Source organism: Lucilia sericata, unplaced genomic scaffold, assembly GCF_015586225.1.
Source record: "Lucilia sericata isolate MDLA Ls3-8-SP2 unplaced genomic scaffold, ASM1558622v1 Contig000200F_arrow, whole genome shotgun sequence".
NCBI lineage: Eukaryota > Metazoa > Arthropoda > Insecta > Diptera > Calliphoridae > Lucilia > Lucilia sericata.
This window is the reverse complement of record NW_023994228.1, coordinates 475,572-500,594: the sequence shown is the minus strand read 5'-3', so window position 1 is coordinate 500,594 and position 25,023 is coordinate 475,572. Positions and strand designations below refer to the sequence as shown.

The window sequence follows — 25,023 nt, the reverse complement described above, 5'->3', positions numbered from 1 at the left end:
AAATACAGTTCTGTTTTATAACGTCAATGGAAAAATTTCATATTTAATAATATTTGTTCAAAATTAACAAACATTTTATAAAAATACAACAAATATTATTACATAAAATATTTTTTATAAAATCGCGCGATTTAATAACAAAATATTTTATGTAATAATATTTGTTGTATTTTATATATAAAATATCGCGCTATAATGTTCTGAATTTTTATAAAATATTAATAAATAGTAATAATGAAAGATCACCCCTAATTATTATATGGTTTTTTAGGTCCCTTTTTAATTTTTTAATATTTACGTATTTTACAAAATTTAGCCCCAAAGGAAAAAAAGTTTTGTTTTGGGGTATTTCTTCATTTCACAACATAGGGGTCATTTTTATTTTTCGCAAAATGCAGTATTACCCCAAATGTAAAAATGTTGTGAAATGAAGAAATACCCCAAAACAAAACTTTTTTTTTCCTTTGGGGCTAATTTTCATTCTTAAATTTTGTAAAATACGTGAATATTAAAAAATTAAAAAGGGACCTAAAAAACCATATAATAATTAGGGGTGATCTTTCATTATTACTATTTATTAATATTTTATAAAAATTCAGAACATTATAGCGCGATATTTTATATATAAAATACAACAAATATTATTACATAAAATATTTTGTTATTAAATCGCGCGATTTTATAAAAAATATTTGTAAAGAATTTAAGAAAGGGATACTGTACGATGAAGAGCTTTTTCTTCACCGGCAACGATATAGAGCAATTCGGTCTACTTTGAATTGTTGTCTATAGGTTGCTGAAATGTTCGATGGGCAGTGATTAATTAACAAACACAAAAGAACTACCGTGGTACCGAGACACGAATAAAAGATGATGTTCGATTGAATTCAACTATGACAATGATTTATTTATTTAAAAATTCTTTTCTTAAGCCTAACAATTGATCATGTAAATAAGGGCTACACTGTTGTTATTGTAATATTATTTGTTTCTCACTTCCAATGTACCAACTCAACTTGTTTATTTATATTCAAAATATGCAAAAACAAAATACATGCAATAAGTCTCCAAAATAAGAAATTGCATTTTTAAGAGCAACAACAATATGCTTATAATAAGAATTGGAGTGAGAAACAAATAATAAAAACTAACGGGTCATTACCAAAAATATGTACAGTGGTTAGTATGAACAAAAAATAATGACAAATTACAGTGGCAACAGTGAGCCAAAAATATGAATAAATTTAAATACAATAAAAAATGGAAAATTTAAACAAAACAAAATAATAATGTTAGTAATTATTATACGGTGACCTAACATTCCGGCCCCATTGAAAGGACACTTTCAAGAAGATAGAAGAGCCAGTCTGTGGATAGGGCGACGTATAACTCCTTTTGTAGTTTTGATGTCGACAACTCGAACACGATCATCTCTTCCACGAACAATGTTGATGATTTTACCCATGAGCCAACGCTGCGGGGGTAAATTATCTTCTTTGATGATGACTAGGGAACCAGGGGTAATATTAGAGTTGGTGCTAGTCCATTTGTTGCGAGTCTGGAGCTCATTTATATAATCATGGGACCACTTTTTCCAGAATTGTTGCTTGATGGCGCTTATTCGGGCCCAATATTCAAGTTTGTTAATCTCATTTGTAGGGACATCACGTTCTGGCAAACTACGGAGGGGAGCGCCTATCAAGAAGTGTCCTGGTGTAAGAGCTTCAAAATCACTGGGATCTGAGGATAGAGGCGAAATGGGCCTCGAGTTTAAAACTGCCTCTATCTCAATCATAGCCGTTGCGAGTTCTTCGTAGGTGAGCCTTGTGTTGTCCAGGGTTCTGGTTAAGTGACCTTTGGCCGATTTAACGGCCGCCTCCCACAATCCGCCAAAATGTGGTGCCCTAGGGGGAATAAATCGAAAATTAATAAATTGATTCGAGCAATAATTTGTAATAAAATTTGAATTTTTTGGCTCAAAAAGGAACGACTTTAATTGAGCCAACTTAGAGTTTGCACCAACGAAATTTGTTGCATTATCACAGAATATATCTGTGGGCAGACTTCTACGACCAATCATCCGTTTTAGGGCAGCAATGAAGGCATCTGTTGACAGGTCGGATACCACTTCAATATGGACAGCTTTGGTAGCGAGACAAACAAATATAGCGATGTATGTCTTGTAGGGGACCTTTCCTCTAATTCTTAGGTAGGTGTTGACTGGACCACAAAAATCGACAGCACACCTTGCGAAGGGCCTTGACGGGTTGAGTCGTTCCACAGGCAAATTTCCCACCATTTGTTGCAACAACTTTGGGCGATAGCGAATGCATTGAGGGCACGAATTTACAATGCTGCGACACAAATTCCTGGAGTTGATGATCCAAAATTGTTGGCGAATCAATGACATTAGAGCCTTGGGTCCAGCGTGGTAGTTACTGATGTGCAGATGACGTACGTAACAGTAGACGAAATGGCATTTGCTGGGCAAGATTATGGGGTGTTTTTGGCCTTCAGAAATTGCCGCGTACTCCAAGCGTCCGCCGACCTTGAGCAAGTTGAAACCATTTGACGAATCTAGGAAGGGGTTCAGACACTTTAGAGCACCTTGGGGATCTTTCTTCTTTAGAGCTCGAGTTATGTCATCTTGAAAATGTAGTTTCTGGATGTTGAAAACGATACAAAGTTTAGCATTTTCTAATTCTTGGGGCTGCAAAGAGTCAGAATTGGAAATATTAGTTTTTGTTTTTTGAGCAAAACGAAACATCCAGGCAATAATACGAATGATTTTTAAGTACGAGCTATATTTTCCAACAGAATCGAGGATGTAGTTAGATTTTGTTTCAAGATGAAGTACGGTTTTCCGCTTTTCTTTGTCGAATACTTGCTGATTTTCTTCGGAGAGTTTATCAGTTTTAGTAGGGGGCCACTGAACAGGATCGAGAGCGAGAAATGCTGGTCCGTTGAACCAGATGGATGAGGCGAGTTCCTGCACAGTTGAACCACGAGAAACGATGTCAGCAGGGTTGAACTGGGTTGGGACATGTCGCCAAACGCAGCCATTAGTTAGATCTTGAATTTCTGATACCCTATTGCCAACAAAAACTGACAAAGTAGATGAATGTTGCTTTAGCCAGTGAAGAACTAGTTGCGAATCTGTCCACAGAACGACTTCCAGATTTGGTATTGCGAAAAGATTTTTGATTTTGGAATACAATTTTGCTAGAAGCTGTGCGCCACATAACTCAAGTTTGGGTAACGATTTTCGCTTTGTAGGAGCAACTCTAGATTTGGCAGTAAAGAGCCGAACAACAACATTTCCTGAAGAAGTTTTAACACGAAAGTAAAAACAACAACCATAAGCTTCATACGAGACAATTCTTCAAGCGTATCTGAGCCACAAAGAAAATCATCAACGTAAAATGATGACTTAATGGTTTTTGCACCAAGTTCGAATTGGTCCATGTATTGGTCTGCGAGATAGTGAAGGCTTTTGATGGCAAGGTAGGGCGCAGCTGACATTCCATAGGTGACTGTATTTAGGTGATATGTTCGAATTTCTTCCTCTTCTGAATTTCTCCACAAAATATATTGGAATTTTCTATCTTGGGAGTCAATAAGGACTTGTCGATACATTTTTACTATATCGGCAGTAAGAGCGAAGCGATGAAGACGGAACCGAAGTAAAATTTTATACAGCTCATCTTGAATTGTTGGGCCAACCATAAGAAGATCATTGAGAGACTTCTGGGACGATGATGGACACGAGGCATCGAAAACAACTCTTAACTTTGTGGAAGTGCTACTTGGTTTGAAAACGCAATGGTGAGGGATGAAATAATGAGGCTCGTGTAGACGAGGGCTACGAACTAGACTCATATGTCCAAAATCTTCATACTCCTTCATAAAAGCAACATATTGTGATTTAAGATTGCTGTCACGAGCAAATCGTCTCTCTTGAGATACAAATCTTTTAAGAGCCATATTTCGAGAAAGACCTAAAGCGTCAGGAGATTCCTTGAAGGGCAATTTAACAACAATCCTACCAGAAGATTCACGATGAACAGTATCATTGAAAAATGTTTCACATTCAGATTGTTCTGGTGTCAAATCATTTGAGCCAGATTGAACTTCATCGATTTCCCACAAGCGCTGTAATTTAAGATCAATATCTTCTTCTATCGAGAGCATACAAGAAGAGCCACAAATATTGGGTTGTTTTGATACATAACGACCTGCTACAATCCATCCGAAAAGTGTTTTGTGTAATTTAGGCAAATTAGGGCCAAGTTTTATTTGACCAACTGCTAAAATGTCGAAAAACGTTTCAGTACCAATAAGTAAATCAATTCGTTTTGATTTGAAGAAGTTTTCATCCGCAAGTTCAGTATTTGGGGGCAAATTCCAGGATGAGACATCTAATTCATTATCAGGTTGATATGAAATATGAGGTGTGACACAAAATGAGAGGGAAACTTCAAAATCTGTGACTCGAGATTTTACATTTGTGGACGACCTATATTTAGATTTGCTAAGAGTGTTACCAATGCTAGAGACTTCAGTAGTTTGTTTTGTACGAGACAAATGTAATTTTTGGGAAAATTCATCGGTTATGAAATTCAATTGACAGCAAGAATCTAACAAAGCGCGTCCCAATTGATAGCGACCAGTGGAGTCACGAACTAGAACCATGGCAGTAGCAAGCAGCACCTGTTCCGGCGAGGATTTTTCCATATGGGTATGGACCGAGGCAGAAGATTCATTCAAGGCAACATGAGAAGTAGTAGGTTCAGCAGCAGGGGACGAGGGCCGAGAAGCTGGCTGAGACCGATGAAGCAAACTATGATGCGAGCGAGAACAAAATTTGCACTTGAATGTGGAGGAACAACTACTTACTTGATGCCCTTTGGACAAACAATTTAGACAAAGGCTTAGACGTTTTGCATTTTCATACCTTTGACTAACATCCATATCTTTGAACCGAGAACAACGACTAATTGAGTGGTCAGATTTGGAGCAAAGCACACAAGAGCGTTTTGATACCGAAAAAGTATAGCCAGGTTTTGAATTTTTAGATTTGGACTTACCAGATTGATGATCAGGCTTACGAGGGGCCACAAAAGTATGGTTGGTATCAACCGATTCCAAAAATTGACAACGCCTTTCAAGGACCTTGAAGCAATCATCCCATGTTGGCAATCTGGTAAAGTCCAAGGAATCTTTCCACTTTCTTCTGGTATCTTCATCCACTTTTTCCATCACTATGTAAATCAGCATGGAATTAGCAATATCACTATGTGAGCCAAGAGACAGTAAGGAACTATAAAGGGCAGAAACATTATCGACGAGACTTCGTAATTGGGCACAATTGTATTTGGACATGGCAGGAAGTTCAAAAAGGGCGGTAATATTTTCCATAAAAATAAGCGAGCTATTATCATAACGCGTTTTGAGCCTTTCCAGAGCCTTCGGGTAATTTTCGTTCGTAATCTGGAAAGCCTTGACCGTTTCTAGAGCTTGGCCTAGGAGGCAGTTGAGCAAATGATTAAACTTTTCAATATTTGATAGGCCAAACTCACGATCGATAACTTGATTGAACGACGTTATAAAATTCTTGTATTCACTGTACTTACCACTAAATGTGGGCAATTTGAGTTGGGGCAATTTATGGCTGGGAGCTGGGAAACAAATGGTGGACTCGGACAACGTTGTGTTATGAACATCTTCACCAAGCTGCGACTGGATATTCATTTTGGCTGAGATGTACAAATCTTCAATTTCGGGCCTAGCATTATCCTCGGGATCATATTTTTCAATTTGTGTTTGATACGTCAATATCTGTTTAAAATATGACTCCAGTATCCCCAAACGGTACTTCAACTCAGCAGACGAAAGTGTCTTACCTTCACCCCTTCCATTGGCTTCGATTTGGTTCTTGATGCGGGTAATACTCTTCTTCGTATTAGCCCGTTGCTGCTTAACCTCTTCCAAAGTCATCATAAATTTCCAAAAGTTTGGTTAAGTGAGCCAAAAATTTCCAAAAACAAATTTCAAAATGGATGATACTATGTATTGTAGAGCACCGACGCCAAAAGTTTTACGCCAAAAATGTTTATATACAAACTTTATGTATTTATTCACTTTCTATATAAATATGTACCGCAATATTCCGAGCGACAAATTTAGTATACACAAAATTCTATATTATGTACTGGAACCAAAAGCGAACAAATTTATGTATTTTCTTGTATATAAAGATTAGCGGTAAATTTATTTAACCCGAATTACGAGCGAACAAAGTTTATTTATTTTTGTACATAAAAATTTGCGGTAAAATTTTAGAGTCACTTTTATTTATTTTATTTTTCGACAAAAACTGATTCTATTTAGCGAGCCGACAAAATTTGTATAATGTTTGTAATAGGTATTAAAAAAAAATAGATTTGTAGTAGGTACGTCACTACAAATTTGTTTAACAGTTTTTTTTTTTGTTATATGTTGCACTGTCTAGTTTTTTTTTAAATGATTTATAATTTTTTTGTTGCATAGGTTTTTTTTTTATTGAACCACAAAGTTTTTTATTTTTCTTTTTGTAGCACTAGATATTGCCCTTGTAATAGAACCACTGTTTCCACTTCACAATATGACCGTAAACTTTTTCTTTAAGTTGTACTACAACAAAAAGTTTTTAGAATATACCACGGACCGAGAACGACAAATTTAGGAAGATTTAGATTAATCACTTGCCCCACGTTGGGCGCCAAAAATGTACGATGAAGAGCTTTTTCTTCACCGGCAACGATATAGAACAATTCGGTCTACTTTGAATTGTTGTCTATAGGTTGCTGAAATGTTCGATGGGCAGTGATTAATTAACAAACACAAAAGAACTACCGTGGTACCGAGACACGAATAAAAGATGATGTTGTTCGATTGAATTCAACTATGACAATGATTTATTTATTTAAAAATTCTTTTCTTAAGCCTAACAATTGATCATGTAAATAAGGGCTACACTGTTGTTATTGTAATATTATTTGTTTCTCACTTCCAATGTACCAACTCAACTTGTTTATTTATATTCAAAATATGCAAAAACAAAATACATGCAATAAGTCTCCAAAATAAGAAATTGCATTTTTAAGAGCAACAACAATATGCTTATAATAAGAATTGGAGTGAGAAACAAATAATAAAAACTAACGGGTCATTACCAAAAATATGTACAATGGTTAGTATGAACAAAAAATAATGACAAATTACAGTGGCAACAGTGAGCCAAAAATATGAATAAATTTAAATACAATAAAAAAATGGAAAATTTAAACAAAACAAAATAATAATGTTAGTAATTATTATACGGTGACCTAACAGATACTTTTACCCCCAAAAGAATTTATCCTAAATTTGGTGTATGTTGCATTTTGGATTCCATTTAAAAAGTGTTCTGGATAGCCGGCCTTTGGCCGGGCGCAGCGATTTTAAACTCTGGGGTATTTCGAATACCGGCTTCGCTAATTTAAGCCTTCTTTTGATGAATGGACTCTTTGAAATCCATGGACTTTATGTTACATTGCTCATATGCATTGTGACACTTTTGAAATTGTTATAACGTCCATGGACACTAGACTCAATTTAGTGAGTCATAACGCCCATGGAAAATATGACACTGGACTTTATTACGAAAATTAACCCAATATTTGGGGCCACGTTTCATTTCAACCTTGGGGAGATTTTTCATTAATTTTGGGGTGATTTTTCTTAAAAAATGTTAGGGTTATACTTCATAATGAATTTTGACCCCAACATTGGGGCAATTTTTCGTTTTATATTTTGGGACCATTTTACCTGGGGCCATAATTCGCAGCGCCGTTATTTCATTTTATTTTAGGAAGTTATTTCATTTCGTTCGGGCTTTTTTTCATTTTTAAATTGGGGAATTATTTCATAATGAAATATGTCCCCAAATTTGAGGACTTATTTCATTTTTGTTTTGGGGAGTTATTTCGTGGGGAGTTATTTCATGACGCTATATTTTTTATTTCGTGTGATAAAAGTAATATAATGAAATAACTCCCCAAAAATATTTTTAGGAATTTATTTCATTTTTGAATTTTGAGTAATTATTTCATAATGAAATAACTCACCATTTTAAATGTGAAATAATGCCCCAGAAAACGAATTAAATCCCCAAATTTCGTTGTTTTTGCTTTCTGAACAAATTTTTAGGGAGTTATTTCATTTTTGTTTTAGGGAGTTATTTCGTGGGGAGTTATTTCATGACGCCCAATAATGGACCCATCCAGAAAATTTTTTCTCTCAATGAATTCTATTGACATAAGATTTTAAGTTGTAAAATTTTGTGTAAATGTCAGCATTCTGACGGAAGTTGTTAACAAAAAACTCATTTTCCGGAAATATGTACTTTTGTATGGGAGGTATATGAAATTATGGACCGATTCTGGCAATTTTCAGCAGGAATCAAGATCTTGTGTAGAAACGAATGTATGATGACTTTCATGAAATTATCTTGCATAGTTTTCGAGAAAATTACATCAGAATGTATAGAAAATTCTTATTTTTTTCGGAGTTGTTTTAAATTTTGATTCAAAACTTTCCCCTATGTGAACCCATTTTGCTCATTTTCAATACCAAACTGTACCGGATAATAATGAATATTTTTGCTGAATTTCGTTAATTTCCATTGCTTCGTTTTAACGTGAGCGTGTTTTACACAGACAGATAGACGGACATAGCTAAATCGACCCAGAATTTCCTAAGGACCCAGAATATATATACTTTGTTGGGTCTCAGATGAATATTTCTTGGTGTTACACACGGAATGACAAACTTATATATACCCTCTATCACCACTAATGGTGGTGGAGGGTATAATAGCTATATAAATAAGTTTTTTTCGGATCGGTTCATAATTGTTCATATATCTGTCATATAAGATCCACTTCAGATGAGAACCTATAAAAAGGGACTTTTTGGTACTTTTTCGTCTACAAAAGGTACTTTTTGAATTTGTCATATAAGATCCACTTCAGATGAGAACCTATAAAAAGGGACTTTTTGGTACTTTTTCGTCTACAAAAGGTACTTTTTGAATTTTCTATAATATTGAACCTAGAAACTTGAAATTAAATATGCAGAGCCCGGATTAGGTCAGAACATACAAAAGGGGACTTTTTGGAAATTTTTCGTTCTACAAAAGGTACTTTTTGAATTTTCTATAATATTGAACCTAGAAACATGAAATTAAATATGCAGAGCCCGTATTAGGTCAGAACACATAAAAGGGGACTTTTTGGTACTTTTTCGTTCTACAAAAGGTACTTTTTGAATTTTCTATAATATTGAACCTAGAAACATGAAATTAAGTATGCAGAACCGGATTAGGCCAGAACACATAAAAGGGGACTTTTTGGTACTTTTTCGTTCTACAAAAGTTACTTTTTGAATTTTCTATAATATTGAACCAAGAAACATGAAATTTTGCATGTAGGGTCTTGATTAAGTAAGAACCTATAAAAAACTTTTGTACTTTTTCGTTCTATAAAAGGAACATTATGAATTTTCTATAATATTGAACCTAGAAACATGAAATTAAGTATGTAGAGCCCGGATTAGGCGAGAACACATAAAATGGGGAATTTTTGGTACTTTTTCGTTCTATAAAATGTACTTTTTGAAATTTCTATAATATTGAACCTAGAAACATGAAATTAAGTATGTAGAGTCTGGGTTAAGTGAGAACCCATAAAAGGGGACTTTTTGATACTTTTTCGTTCTTCAAAAGGTACTTATTGAAATTTCTATAATATTGAACCTAGAAACATGAAATTAATTATGTAGAGCCTGGATTAAGTGGGAACCCATAAAAGGGGACTTTTTGGTACTTTTTCGTTCTTCAAAAGGTACTTTTTGAATTTTCTATAATATTGAACCTAGAAACATGAAATTAAGTATGTAGAGTCTGGATTAAGTGAGAACCCATAAAAGGGGACTTTTTGGTACCTTACCGTTTTGCAATTGGTATTTTTAAAATTCATACTGACTGTTTTTTAACACATCATAGTGAAGGGTATATAAGATTCGGCACAGCCGAATGTAGAACTCTTACTTGTTTTAAATTAGGATCAATGCATAATTGGTCTTAGTTCTCATATAAGGCCCATTTTATAAGTCACTTTTTCCAATATATTTCATTCAATTATAAATATATAAAATCCAACATAGTGTGTTTTTTATCGATAAATCATTTTGCGAAATTTTGTTCGGATTGACCAATAATTGGCCATATCTCCATAAAAGGTGTATATGATTTCTAAATGATAGCACCCTCATCACGGAAGCACAATTTATTAAATACGTATCTAGTAATATATATAAAGTAGCTTACAGGTGGAGGGTATTTAAGATTTGGCATAGCCGAATATAGCACTCTGACTTGTTTATATTTTGAATGTTGATACCAAGGACATTCCTTTTCATTCGGCTGGCAGTGTCTGTCATTAAGCTGATAATTTTATTTTTTACTATAGCACTTATCTCAGCTTTTATGTAGCCACTCGCTTTTCTAAAATTACACCAATATTGTTAGAGTTCAAATTGATATTAAACTTTCTTCGTATGGTGCAATTTGTTGCTTAAAGCACTCCTGGTCATCAAATATCCCAAATGGAATATTTTTTTTTTTTTTTGTTAGCAATCCCACATTTCAGAAAATTTTCCTTATCCATTGCGGTGCTTAATTTTATAATTTTACCTTTCTTTTTTTGACATTCATCTCCACTATCACTTTCATTATCAATATCTTGTTTGTGAACTAGTTTATAATGTCTTTTTATATTTCCTTTTAATTTTCCACATATGTAGCTCCTTTTTGCACGTTTCTATTAATCATTTTATTTTTTCCAAATTTTAGGCATTGCTAGATAACGTTTAGTCAATTACAATATCAAATTTGCACTGTTCTTAATTTCTCATTCCTCAACTATGCTGAACAAAACACATATCAAAGACTGAATAATACAAAGATGTTATGTAATGATTTTCTCAACATCCAGTGAAGGTTTTAAAACCTTCACTGGATTTATCTTAAATCCATTAAGAGGTCTGAGTGAATGTCTGAGAGATAATGAAGATAATAATCTAGCGTACATACAAACAAATTTTGTAAAAGTTTACTCTAAAAAGTTAGTTTATTAATTTTTTTTAATAAAAACAACATTTATATATACATATTTGTGTGTAAAAAGAAAAAATTGCAATATGCTTTTGTAAAAAATAATATGTTTTTTAAAAACTTTAAATTATTTATAAAATATTTTACAAAAATTTTAAATTCCCTCCAGAGACCCTAGTCTGCTACATTACAACGGGCGTATGTCATCGTCACCCTGCTCGGTAAATTAGTTTAAAATATAACTTGTAGTTGTATTGTAATGGACAAATAAATATGTAAATACATATTTTCGTTTGCACAACAACAAAACATTCTCGTTTACCCTACTCTAATTTATTTGGAAGTATCCTTCTGTGTATTCTTTTCACATAAAATAAAATAAACAAACAAATTTTTTTCAAGAAAAAAGAAAAACAAGTTAGAGTGCTATATTGGGCTGAGCCGAATCTTAAATACCCTCCACCAGCTACTTTTATATTAATTCTTTTTTAATTGATCAAATATTTGTAGAAATAAGTTAAATAGAAAAACCCCAAGATTTAAACAGCTTAAATCTGTTACAATTCCAAAATTTATTGAACATTACATTTTCTCTTATATTTTTATAGCGCCCTAAAATATGCTTTAACGATATTTAATAATGTGCATGTATGCATGTGTGTGAAAGATTTAAGGATTTTCAAAATATATATAATTTTGTTCTACACAAATTGATAATGCAACTAGTTAAATACGTTTAAAGTGCTTTTAGGGGCAGGACCTAGTATGGGAGATATGACCAATTATAGACCGATCGTAAAAAAATTCTTTAAGCAAAATTTCTGTACATTAAAGCTATATTTCAGTCAAATTTTGTATCTATATCGTAATTTAGTAATAAGTAATGTGTGTTCAAGTGATTTTCTGAAGGGAACCTGAAGGACCTTGTATGGATGCTATGTCCAATTATGGACCCATCCAGAAAATTTTTTCTCTCAATGAATTCTATTGACATAAGATTTTAAGTTGTAAAATTTTGTGAATATATCAGCATTCTGACGGAAGTTATCAACAAAAAACTCATTTTCCGGGAATATGTACTTGTGTATGGGAGGTATATGAAATTATGGACCGATTCTGGCAATTTTCAGCAGTAATCAAGATCTAGTGTAGAAACGAATGTATAATGACTTTTAAGAAATTATCTTGCATAGTTTTCGAGAAAATTACATCAGAATGTATAAAAAATGCTTATTTTTTCGGAGTTGTTTTAAATTTTGATTCATAACTTTTCCCGATGTGAACCGATTTTGCTCATTTTCAGTACCGGACAATAATGAATATTTTTGCTGAATTGCGTTAATTTCCCTTGCTTCGTTTTAACGTGAGCGTGTTTTACACGGACATACAGACAGACGGACGGACAGACGGACATAGCTAAATCGACTCAGAATTTCATAAGGACCCAGAATATATATACTTTGTTGGGTCTCAGATGAATATTTCTTGGTGTTACACACGGAATGACAAAATTTCATAAATTTTATCATTATTTTATCTGTTATTTAAATTTAATTAAAATCGAAACATATTATATTATAATGTTTTAAAATAGAGGTAGAATGTCCACTGATCAAGTATTTGACGCACTTAAAAGCGAATCCAAAAGTTTTTTGAGAATGACTTTTTATTTGACCAACACTCCGGGTATTACCGGTACTCATGCAGTGAATTGTGTTTGAATTAGAAAAATAGGTTGTGGGAAGGAGTATAGATGCAGTAGTAACATGTATGAGTAAAAATTTCAGTTTTTAGTGAATATTGTTTTCTTTATATTAAACACTAGCTTACATAGCGTGCTTTGCTACACTAAAAACCATATTCCCATATAATTTTTTTTAGTTGTTTTATATTCCCAGATATGCGACTTTGAATATTTAATTTATATGGAAGAAGCAACGCCCAGCATTTCTAGTCGACTTATTCTTAAACCAAATGTTCATATTGATTCTAAAGCTACTTGTACAACAGTTCAGGTCTCCTACCTGTTGTAGTTTCCATAGGTGTCAAGTTTTTCTTACAAAATTTGATGATTCTATCTCTAATAGTTTCCTAGATATACGAAATTTTGTATTTTATTCTTATGCGCCCCCTAACGCTTATCCGCCAAAATTTGAGGATTCTATCTCTAATAGATTCTCAGGTATACGATTTTTTGTACTTAATTCATATGGTGGGGGGCGGGGGGTTGTTTTGTCTATAATATTCATATTATTACTAAAGTGTCTCTCATAAAATTTGGGGACTCTAACTTATATATATACATATTATCTCAGAAATACTAATGCATTAATTTCTTTATATAGGATTGTCAAAATTGTCCATACAAAATGGACTACTTTTTATACTTACTATTAGTGTTTATAAAAAACCGACTTTTGGAAAAACCGGTTTTTCGGTTAACCGAAAATTGACCACTTCTAGAAAACCGGTTTGTCGGTTAACCGAGTATAAAAAAACCGGTTAAACCGGTTAACCGAAATGTTTGGAAATCTTTAAAATATTATAATATTTAGTTGAAAAAGTCATTATTATGAATTACTTAATAAGATATTTGCACTTTTTAGTATAGATATGCACATTAATATATCATAAGAAAACAAACTTATATAGATCTGAAGATATTATTGATTCGTTAGGTATATGGAAGTTGCCATAGGAGGGATAAATTGACCTTTGAATATATAATCCATCTATATCAATAGCAAAAATTATGTCCAGAACTATCAAGACAGTGACCTCCCTTCGCTCGCTACGCCTGTGGTTGTTCAAATTACTGTGAATGACTCTTAGGAATATTGACAGGTGTCATTCTGACTTCCTGTCAATCAACCTAAGCGCCATTACAGTTTGTGAAAAACCCCAGCAGCATAAGTTCTCGGACGGCAACAACAATCCTTATGTTTCGATAAATAAAGTCCGTTTTGAGAACGTTTGTGAAACTTCTCGATTTTTATTATACTCACGCAGTAAACAAGTAAGTGCATCCTGAATTTTACCATCAATGTTATTTATCCGTCTTAATAAATAACAAATTTCTTCATATAATGGTTGGAATTTGTTTAAATAGTTAATTTTTTATTGGTTTAAATGCCAACTTTTTACTAATTTCCTGATTATCTGAAATTGTAAATCTCCATTTTATATACATTACATTTGTTTAACAATCTTAGGTCTGTTTTCATATGCACAAACGGAAATAATGTTTAGAATTATCTATCCAAAATGTTTAAAAACCACAATAAAAAATCAGAGAAAACATACAATTTTGTACCAAAAATTTGTTTTTTTTTGGAACCGGTTAACCGAGACTTAAAACCCGGATAACCCGGTTAACCGAAAACCAATGTTTTAAAAAAACCGGTTTGCGAAAAACCGAAATATGCAATAAAAACCGGTTTTTCGGTTATCCGGTTAACCGGTTTATAAACACTACTTACTATACTATAATTCCTTCCAGACATACACAAAGACACTTAGCCGTCTATAGACTTCAAACAAACAAACCCACAAATAAACACACATTCATTTATATATATATATATATATATATATATATATATACTAGCCATTCCCAATGTGCTTTGCTACCCTTAACGAAATGTAAATAAAAAACAAGTTAGAGTGAAAGATTTAAGGATTTTCAAAATACATATATATAACTTTGTTCTACACAAGTTGATAATGCAACTAGTTAAATACGGTTAAAGTGCTTTTAGGGGCAGGACCTAGTATGGGAGATATGACCAATTATAGACCGATCTTAAAAAATTCTTTAAGCAAAATTTCTGTACAAAAAAGCTATATTTCAGTCAAATTTTGTATCTATATCGTAATTAAGTAATAAGTAATGTGTGTTCAAGTGATTTATTTGGTAATGTGTAATGGGCGTTTAAGAGATTTTCGTAAAAGGAACTATGACTAATTATGTATATAAAGACAAAATTTCAAAATTCTGTATCTACATCATTATTTAGTAATGAATATTGTGCATTTAAGTGATTTTCTGATGGGGACCTAGTATGACCAATTATGGACCGATCGGAGAAAAATTTCACAGTAATATTTCTGTATGTAAGAGCAATACTTGTACCAAACTTTATATGGATATTTTTATTTAGTAATGAGTTATGTGCGTTTAAGTGATTTTCGGGAGGGGACCTTGTATGGGAGCTATGACCAATTATGGACCAATCGGAAAAAAATTTCATAGTAATATTTTTGTATATGTAATACTTGTACCAAATTTTATAAGAATATCTTAAATTAGTAATGAGTTATGCGCATTGGAGTGATTTTCGGGAAGGGTCCTTGTATGGGAGCTATGACCAATTATGGACCGATCGAAAAAAAAATTTCATATTAATATTTCTGTGCATATGAGCAATACATATTCCAAATTTTATATGGATATCTTAATTTAGTAATGAGTTATGCGTGTTTAAGTGATTTTCGGGAGGGGACCTTGTATGCGAGCTATGTCCAATTATGGACCCATCCAGAAAATTTTTTCTCTCAATACCTTTTGTAGAACGAAAAAGTACTAAAAAGTCCCATTTTATGTGTTCTGACCTAATCCAGGATCTACATACTTAATTTCATGTTTTTAGGTTCAATATTATAGAAAATTCAAAAAATTCCTTTTGTAGAACGAAAAAGTACCAAAAAATCCCTTTTTGTAGATTCTTACCTAGTCAAGGCCGTACATGCTAAATTTCATGTTTCTAGGTTCAATATTATAGAAAACTAGCTATACCCAGTGTGCTTTGCTACCCTAAAAGCAAAAAAAAAAAAAAACACTTTCCCATGGGAGATGCCACTCAAATTATTGCAAGTTCGCCAATTTTTCCAAACGCTAATGAGGATTTTAATGCAAGTTATGAAAAATGCAAATAATATTGTATTGTATTTAATTCATATGGGAGGGGCCAATCCCCCCAATGAAAGTCCGACCATTTTTCTCTAAATGTTCACATGAATATCAAAGTTCTTCATGTAAAATTTAAAGATTCTAGCTTCTACAACATCTCAGATATACAAATTTTTCTATATAATTCATATGGGGGTTCCAAGCCACCCCCTGATGAAAGTCCGCTTTTATCCTCAAAATGTTCAGATGAATATCTGAAAATTTTGCAAAATTTTAGGAATCTAGTTCTTTTAGTTTCTTATATAAAATATTTTGTTGTATCCTTTCTGCAAAATTTTAGGAATCTAGTTCTTTAATTTTTTTAAATAAAATATTTTGTTGTATTTAATTCATATGGAAGGTGCCGCTTCCCCCTTTGGTAGTCCGCCAATTTATTACCCAAAATATTTACATGTAATAATAGTTTCCAAGATAAACGAATTTGTGTATTTAATTAATATGGGAGGTGTCCACCCACTTTTTATCCTAACTAATCATAGTGAGACTTATGTGGCTCTGACCAAATTTGAGGGCTCTAACTGTTACATTTTCCGAGATATACTGCCACGCCCACTATAGTCATTAATTTTTTCCAAAAATATTCTTATGGATGTCAAAGTTGTCCGTGCAAAATTTGAGGACTCTAATTGTACCAGTTTCCAAGATATATGACATTTAATAGTTATTTAATGAGTAGGCGTGGCATCTTGCCTACTTGAAATTTAAAAATAAAAAGTAGCCTGTAGTTCCTTCCAGATATACAGGAATGTACTCTTAAAATTTGAAGAAAATCGGTCCAGCCGTTTAGCAGTCTATAGACTTCAAACAAACAAACAAATAAACACACATTAATTTTTATATATATAGATTCAAAAAGTACGTTTTGTAAGACGAAAAAGTACCATAAAGTCCCATTTTATAGGTTCTTACCTAGTCAAGGCCCTACATGCTAAATTTCATATTTCTAAGTTCAATATTATAGAACATTCAAAAAGTACCTTTTGTAGAACGAAGAAATACCAAAAAGTCCCCTGTAATGTGTTCTCGCTTAATCCAGGCTCTACATACTTAATTTCATGTTTCTAGCCAATAACAACGTAACGCAATATTCATTATTTGCTTTGTGTTTATAAACAAGAATTAAAATAACAAATAACAAAAAAATTTACCGTTTGATACTGTGTTTTTTTTTTGTCTGTTTAGTGCTTTGTATAAGCATGCACGAAAAAGTAAATTTTTGATGAAATTTTCAGAGGTGGTCATGGATTTTTACTCATATCTACGTTATTTGTGGGCCGATTGGGCTGATTTTAAATAGCGTTCTATACAATCGTATTTCCGATAGAATTATTGAAAATTAGGATTTCGCAGATATCTGGGGTCTCCTGAAAACTGATTTCAACATACTCACAATTACGTCCCCTAGTGCTGTTGCCGAATCAACAGAGCCATAGTAGTGTGGTTGGGCGACATTTTGTCGGCGTAGATTGAGCTTGATCATGACACCTGTCTTTTCCCAACGTGACTACTTTAGCAAGAGATTAGAAAGCTCGAGTGCTTGAGCAAAGTGCTTGTACATGGACCGGCATATCCATGTAGGTTGAAAAAGTACCACCGTGAGATAGGGCTTTACCTGGCGTGCACTTCGACTTCATACTCACACACACAGACAGACGGACATGGCTAAATCGACTCCGCTATCTATAAGGATTCAGAATATATATACTTTATAGGGTCGGAAAATTATATTATAGAAATTACAAACGGAATGACAAACATATATACCCTTCTCACGAAGGTGAAGAGTATAAAAACACTTTACGATTTTGAAAATTCTAACTATAATAGTTTTCAGATATAAATTTTTTTACATATTGTGGATGCCACGCAAATTATTGGAAGTTCGCCAATTTATCCAAATGGTAATTTATATTTTAATGTAACCTATGAAAAATTTAAATAACATAATAATTTCCCAGATATACGAAATTTTGTACTTAATTCATATGGGAAATGCCAAGGTCCCATTGAAAGTCCACACATTTTTCTCTAAATGTTCGCATTAGTGTCACAATTTTTCACGTAAAATTTGAATTTTTCTAGCTCTAATAGTTTGCTAGTCCGTCAATTTATTACCAAAATGTTGACATTAATGTTAAAGGATTTTTGCACTAATAGTTTCCCAGACATACGACTTTTTCTATTTAATTCATATGGGAGGTTCCAACCACCCCTAATGAAAGTCCGCCCATTTTCCCCAAAATGTTGAAATAAATGTTAAATTTCCCAGACAAACGACAACTCCAATTCATTACCCAAATGTTCACATGGATGTCAAAGTTGTTGTTGCAAAATTTGAGGATTTTAGATCTCATAGTTTCTCAGATCTCGATATATGGGGGGGGGTTCCAAGCCCCCTAATGAAAGTCCAACCTTTTTCCCCAAAATGTTCAGAAAAATATTAAAGTTCTTCGTGCAAAATTTTAAGAAGCTAGCTCTAGTTTCCCAGATAAACGAATTTTTGTATATTTTATTCATATGGGAGGAGCAACGCCCCCCATTTGTAGTCCACCAATTTACTACGCAAAATTTTTACATGGATGTTAAAGTTCTTCGTGCAAAAATATATAAATAAATATGGAAAGTGCCACGCCCACTATAGCCATTCCGCCTATTTTGTCCGAAAATAATATTATGGATGTCAAAGATGTCCATACAAAATTTGAAGACTCTAACTGTTGTACTTTCTGAGATATGCGACTTTTAATACTAAGTTTGAATGAGGGCATGGCACCCCTCCCACTTAAAATTTTGAAATAAAAAGACATACAGGAAGGCACTGTAAAAATTTCAGGAAAATCGGTTCAGCCGTCTATAAGAATATCTTATATTTTAATTTTCTACCATAAAAAGTAAAATCGTGATATTAATTAACGAGATTTTTCATAAAATGTGAACGTATTGTTAACTTTTAAGGTCAATAAAGTATTTTGCTTGTTTAGGTTTTTTGTTCATTTTTTTAATATTGCTGCATTATTTTATAAAATTTAATATTTTTATTACTCCTATATATTAGAATAATATTTTTTAGATATTTTAATAGTGGAACGACTAAGTTTGGACATTTCTTAACCGATTTATTATCCTATATACCTATAAGAATTTTCAATATTTGACTTAACATGAAATCTATCGTTTCTTTGATTAGTTTCGAAAATAATAAGTAATTTTGAATTGGATACATAATATATTAGATAATCAATGGATTTGGACCTGGAAAAAATGTTTAGTCGGGTATAAATCTATAGATTATAACAAAAATGATCTGGGTTTTTGGTAATTTTGAATTTATAAACAAAAACTACATTACGGAAACCCCATCTATTTGGGGAGTACTGTGTGAATTTTATTCAGAATTGTATGATACTGATTCTTATTCAATAAAGCTAACACTAAGTACCATCCTAGCCACTCTAAGTATGGGGATATCACCGTATACCACTATAGAACTATTACATGCTAGAATCTTGTTATTCTACCTCATATTTTGAATGCATTATTTTATGAATAAAATACAGTAGGCGTAGTTGGATTTAGATAGTTATTCTTGATTTGGGTTCTAACTATATATAAGTGTATGTATTGGCTGAAAAATATTGCTTTTGTGGATCTTAGGTGATGAGAACCGCCTGTATTTGTAAATATCTAAATTAAGTATTTTTCCCGTACCACACGATAATTCACTTTATATTGTTTCCAAACAACCTAAGGTCTGTTTAGAGGTCTAAATTTAAACATAGTGTTCTTTTAAGTTCGTATATGGACTTTGGAGAAGATAAATGAGGACTTCAATGGTTTTTGCTTGGATACAAGTCGCTCTCCTTTGGCAGTTGAAGATTTTGAAAGACAACTCAGTGCGTTTTTTTAAATAATTCTTTGTGTTATTTCATCAATTTCTATATTTTATATTTTTTAATGATTGATTAAACATCTCATAATTGAATTTCATTAATTTATACTTGTTCTAAAAATCTAAACTAATTTTTTATATTGGAATTGCCTCATTATTTCCCTTTAAACATTTTTAACGCAAATAACTACACAGTTTCACTCAATAAGGATATGATTTTTGAAAATTACAATTGAAAAATACTTAACAGGTGTCCTTTTAACAATAAAACAAAAAATTCCAAAAACCAATTAAAAAATAATTTGAAAACCCCAACAAAATTAACTGGAAATTTCAATATGCAAAATACTTTATTGACGTGCAAATTCTGATGAAAAATAATAAAATGCAACAACAAATGCACCAAAATTTTTATTTTAATATTTTTTCTCGGTTTTCCCATTCTACACAATCTCTATTTTTAATTGGAAAACATAAATTTACTTTTTACCTGTTTTTTGGAATTTTATTTATGAACAAAAAACAAAATTCTCTTAAAAAAAGGTAGGCAAAAAACATAGTTGATACACTGTACATACAAACACACATTCATTACACCCTTCACCTTCGTGAGAAGGGTATATATTAGTATGTCATTCCGTTTGTAATTTCTAAAATATAATTTTCCGACCCCATAAAGTATATATATTCTGGATCCTTATAGGTACCGGAGTTGATTAAGCTATGTCCGTCTCACAGTGGTATAGGAAAAAAAGAGGGAAATAATTCGGTAACTTCTAAACGGTTAATCCGATTTTAATGAAATTTGGTATGCACAAAGAGGAGGTGTTGTCGAGTTTAGGTTTTGACCTTATAGGCCAACCAGGAGCCCGGCGGGGGGGTCCTCAAATTAGGACACCTCGGCTATGTTAAATTTTTAAAACGATCCTATTTCGTCCTATGTCGTCGTAGCAGTAAATTATCTCTTATAGTTTAGGAGATATTCGCATTTGAAAATTAAAATTTTAAAATTTTTACCGTCCTTACTTTAGTTTTTTGATAATAGCGGGTCCAAATATTCCCGATTTTCGCCATTTTTTTTTATTCGCTTAACAACAAGTTTATATATCAAGCAGTGAAAAAATTATGTAAAAATCATGACTGAGTCCAAAGTAATAGGCATTTTAATTTAAAAAATAAAAAAACGGCGATTTTTTGTAATTTTTTTTGGGAAAAAAGTATCTTTTTCTTTTTAAGTTATCTAAAAAGTTTCTAAGAAGATGTATATAGAATTTATACTTTTTGGAAAGCTGACTTTACATAAAGTACGATAAATGAAACAAAACCTAAAAATTTGAATTTGAAATTGATACCGAGGGGACCAGGTCCATCCAAAAAAATCCTATTTTTTATGGAAAATTCAATTTTGAGCAAAAATTCTCAAATCACATAGTCGATATCAAATTATAGTGACCTGTTTTATATGACCCAATATGTTCTTAATCATTTTGTAACGGGTTTCGATAACCCCGCCCCTGGTATGGATATAATAGGCAAAAAACCAAAAAATCCCATTTTTGGGATTTTTTTAAAACTTTTTTGGGAATTCCGGGATTTCTAATAAGAAAATTCGAAATTTTTATTTAATTTTGGATTTTGAGTAAAAAAATCTACCTAACTGTAAAATTTCATCAAAAAATATTCATAAATAAAATTTTTATTGCAATTTGAAAAATTTGTATCTTCGCAAAAACTGAATAAAAAACATTTTTTAATTTTTTTTAAAAAAAGTATTCCGCGAATTTTTTAATTTTCAAAAATTATACACAGTTTTGAAAAATAGACAAAATTACCTTTCCATTGATATATAACATGCCTACCTAATGTTTTTTAAGTGACAAATTAATTAGGGAAAACTCAACATCTTTTAGAAAATTTACATAGCACTATTGTTTTCATCCATAAGGTTAACTCTTAAATTTGTTACATATATGGATGAAAATAATAGTGCTAGGTAAATTTTCTAAAAAGATGTTTAGTTTTCCCTAATTAATTTGTCACTTAAAAAACATTAGGCTCGATGAGGAGATTCTATATACGAAATTTTTTTTAAATCGGAACTCAAATGAAGAAATAGGATCGTTTTAAAAATTTAACATAGCCGAGGTGTCCTAATTTGAGGACCCGCCGCCGGGCCCCTGGTTGGCCTATAAGGTCCAAATTCAAAACCTAAACTCGACAACACCTCCTCTTTGTGCATACCAAATTTCATTAAAATCGGATTAACCGTTTAGAAGTTACCGAATTATTTCCCTCTTTTTTTCCTATACCACTGTGCGTCTGTCTGTCCGTCTGATATGAGCAAAAATCCGAGACAACCTCTGAAAATTTCATAAAAAATACAATTTTTTTCATGCTTTGATATAAGCAACAACAACAACACTGCTTATTCATTGAGTATTTCGTTTCGTATGTTTGGATGGCTGTGTGTTTCATTGCCTTGTGTATATTGTTTTTGTTTCTTGGTGCATTCAGTTTCGTATGTTTGGATGTCTGTTGTTTTCTTTGCGTTGTGTATTTTGTTTTTGCGTTTTTGTGAGTATTTCGTTTCGTATGTTTCATTGCCTTGTGTATATTGTTTTTGTGTTTTGGTGTATTCAGTTTCGTATGTTTGGATGTCTGTTGGTTTCATTGCGTTGTGTATTTTGTTTTTGTTTTTTTGTGTATTTCGCTTCGTATGTTTGGATGTCTGTTGGTTTTACTGCCTTGTGTATTTTGTATTTTTGTGTGTTTATTTCGTTTAGCGTTGTTCTTGTTCGTTTTGCTATTGCTATAATCTATATATATAAAATTCTAACGTTACTGACTGACTGACTGATTCACTGACTGATTCATCATCGCACAGCCTAAACGGTTGAAGTTAAAGAGCTGAAATTTGGACAGGAGGTTGGTCTCCCGCCAAATAGATCCACTAAGACGGGATTTTTGGAAATTCGAATGTTTAGGGGGTAAAAAAGGGTAAAAAACGGGTAAATTCGGTAACCTTATATCTCCTAAACTAGAAAAGATACAAAAAAAGTTTAAAGCTTATCGCCGTTCGTTTAAAAAATAAACGGACAGGTGTCTGGTACTTTTTTAAAATTCGGCCCCTTTAGGGAATAAACGGGTAAAAACTGTATTTTGGTACTTTTTTCGCACCCCATGTATCTTTTAAACCAGTGCACATTCAAAAAATATTTTTGACTCCTTCATAACTTAACGAAAAAATAAAAATATGAATTTAGTACTTTTTGGATATTCGGACGTTTAAGGGGTTAAAATTGTACCTATTTTTGGTACTTTTTTCATAAAACATTTTTTTGGTTTATTAACTTATACATATGAATACATAATAACGGGCTCCCACTACGATGTTGCAACTTTTTGGAATAGAATTTTTATTTCGTTAATGGGGAGGAAAAAAGTACCAAAAGGGGTAAAAACGGGAAATTTGATTTTATTCAACCACAATGATCCAATTTAGATAAAATTTTTAAATTTAGAAACACTAAATATCCTAATGGGGTGTTATTTGGAACCCCGGTACCAAGTGATATTTTTTGGTACTTTTCATTCTCCAACTGGTCCTTTTTGAGTTTTCTATGATATTGAAATAGAAACATGAAATTAATAATAAAGGGACTTTTCGCTACTTTTTCGTTCTACACCGGTCCTTTTTTGAGTTTTCTTTAAAATTAAACCTAGAAACATGAAATTAAACATGTAGAGCTCGGAGTAAATGAGAATCTATAAAATGGGACTTTTTGGTTCTTTTTCGTTCTTCAAAAGGTACTTTTTGAATTTTCTATAATATTGAACCTAGGAACATGAAATTAAACATGTAGAGACCGGAGTAAATGAGAATCTATAAAAGGGGACTTTTTGGTACTTTTTCGTCCTTCGACTGGTACTTTTTGAGTTTTCTATAAAATTTAACCTAGAAACATGAAATTAAGCATGTAGAGACCGGAGTAAATGAGAATCTATAAAAGGGGACTTTTTGGTACTTTTTCGTCCTTCGACTGGTACTTTTTGAGTTTTCTATAAAATTTAACCTAGAAACATGAAATTAAGCATGCGGAGGCCTTACTTAATGAGAATCTATAAAAGGGGACTTTTTGGTACTTTTTCGTCCTTCGACTGGTACTTTTTGAGTTTTCTATAAAATTTAACCTAGAAACATAAAATTAAGCATGTAGAGCCCTTAGTAAATGAGAATCTATAAAAGGGGACTATTTGGTACTTTTTCGTCTTTCGACTGGTACTTTTTGAGTTTTCTATAAAATTTAACCTAGAAACATGAAATTAAGCATGTAGAGCCCTTAGTAAATGAGAATCTATAAAAGGGGACTTTTTGGTACTTTTTCGTCCTTCGACTGGTACTTTTTGAGTTTTCTATAAAATTTAACCTAGAAACATGAAATTAAGCATGTAGAGCCCTTAGTAAATGAGAATCTATAAAAGGGAACTTTTTGGTACTTTTTCGTCTTTCGACTGATACTTTTTGAGTTTTCTATAAAATTTAACCTAGAAACATGAAATTAAGCATGTAGAGCCCGGAGTAAATGAGAATCTATAAAAGGGGACTTTTTGGAACTTTTTCGTCTTTCGACTGGTACTTTTTGAGTTTTCTATAAAATTTAACCTAGAAACATGAATTTAAGCATGTAGAGCCCAGAGTAAATGAGAATCTATAATAGGGGACTTTTTGGTACTTTTTCGTTCTACAAAAGGTACTTTTTGAGTTTTCTATAAAATTTAACCTAGAAAAATGAAATTAAGCATGTAGAGCCCGTGGTAAATGAGAATCTATAAAAGCGGACTTTTTGGTACTTTTTCGTTCATCAAAAGGTACTTTTTGAATTTTTTATAATATTGAACCTAGAAACATGAAATTAAGTATGTAGAGCCTGGATTAAGTGAGAACATATAAAAGGGGACTTTTTGGAACTT

The 25,023-nt window shown here is 32.3% G+C and overlaps 1 protein-coding gene across 1 annotated transcript; it reads right to left on the bottom strand.

Moving 5' to 3' along the window:
- Positions 1-881: 881 nt before the first annotated feature.
- Positions 882-7,222, bottom strand: LOC119601934. The gene is made up of 2 exons (XM_037953201.1): positions 5,904-7,222; positions 882-5,838 (listed from the first exon to the last, which is right to left on the bottom strand). The coding sequence occupies exons 1-2, from the start codon at positions 5,916-5,918 to the stop codon at positions 3,223-3,225; spliced, it is 2,631 nt and encodes an 876-aa protein (XP_037809129.1). The 5' UTR covers positions 5,919-7,222; the 3' UTR covers positions 882-3,222.
- Between the last annotated feature and the right edge of the window lie 17,801 nt (positions 7,223-25,023).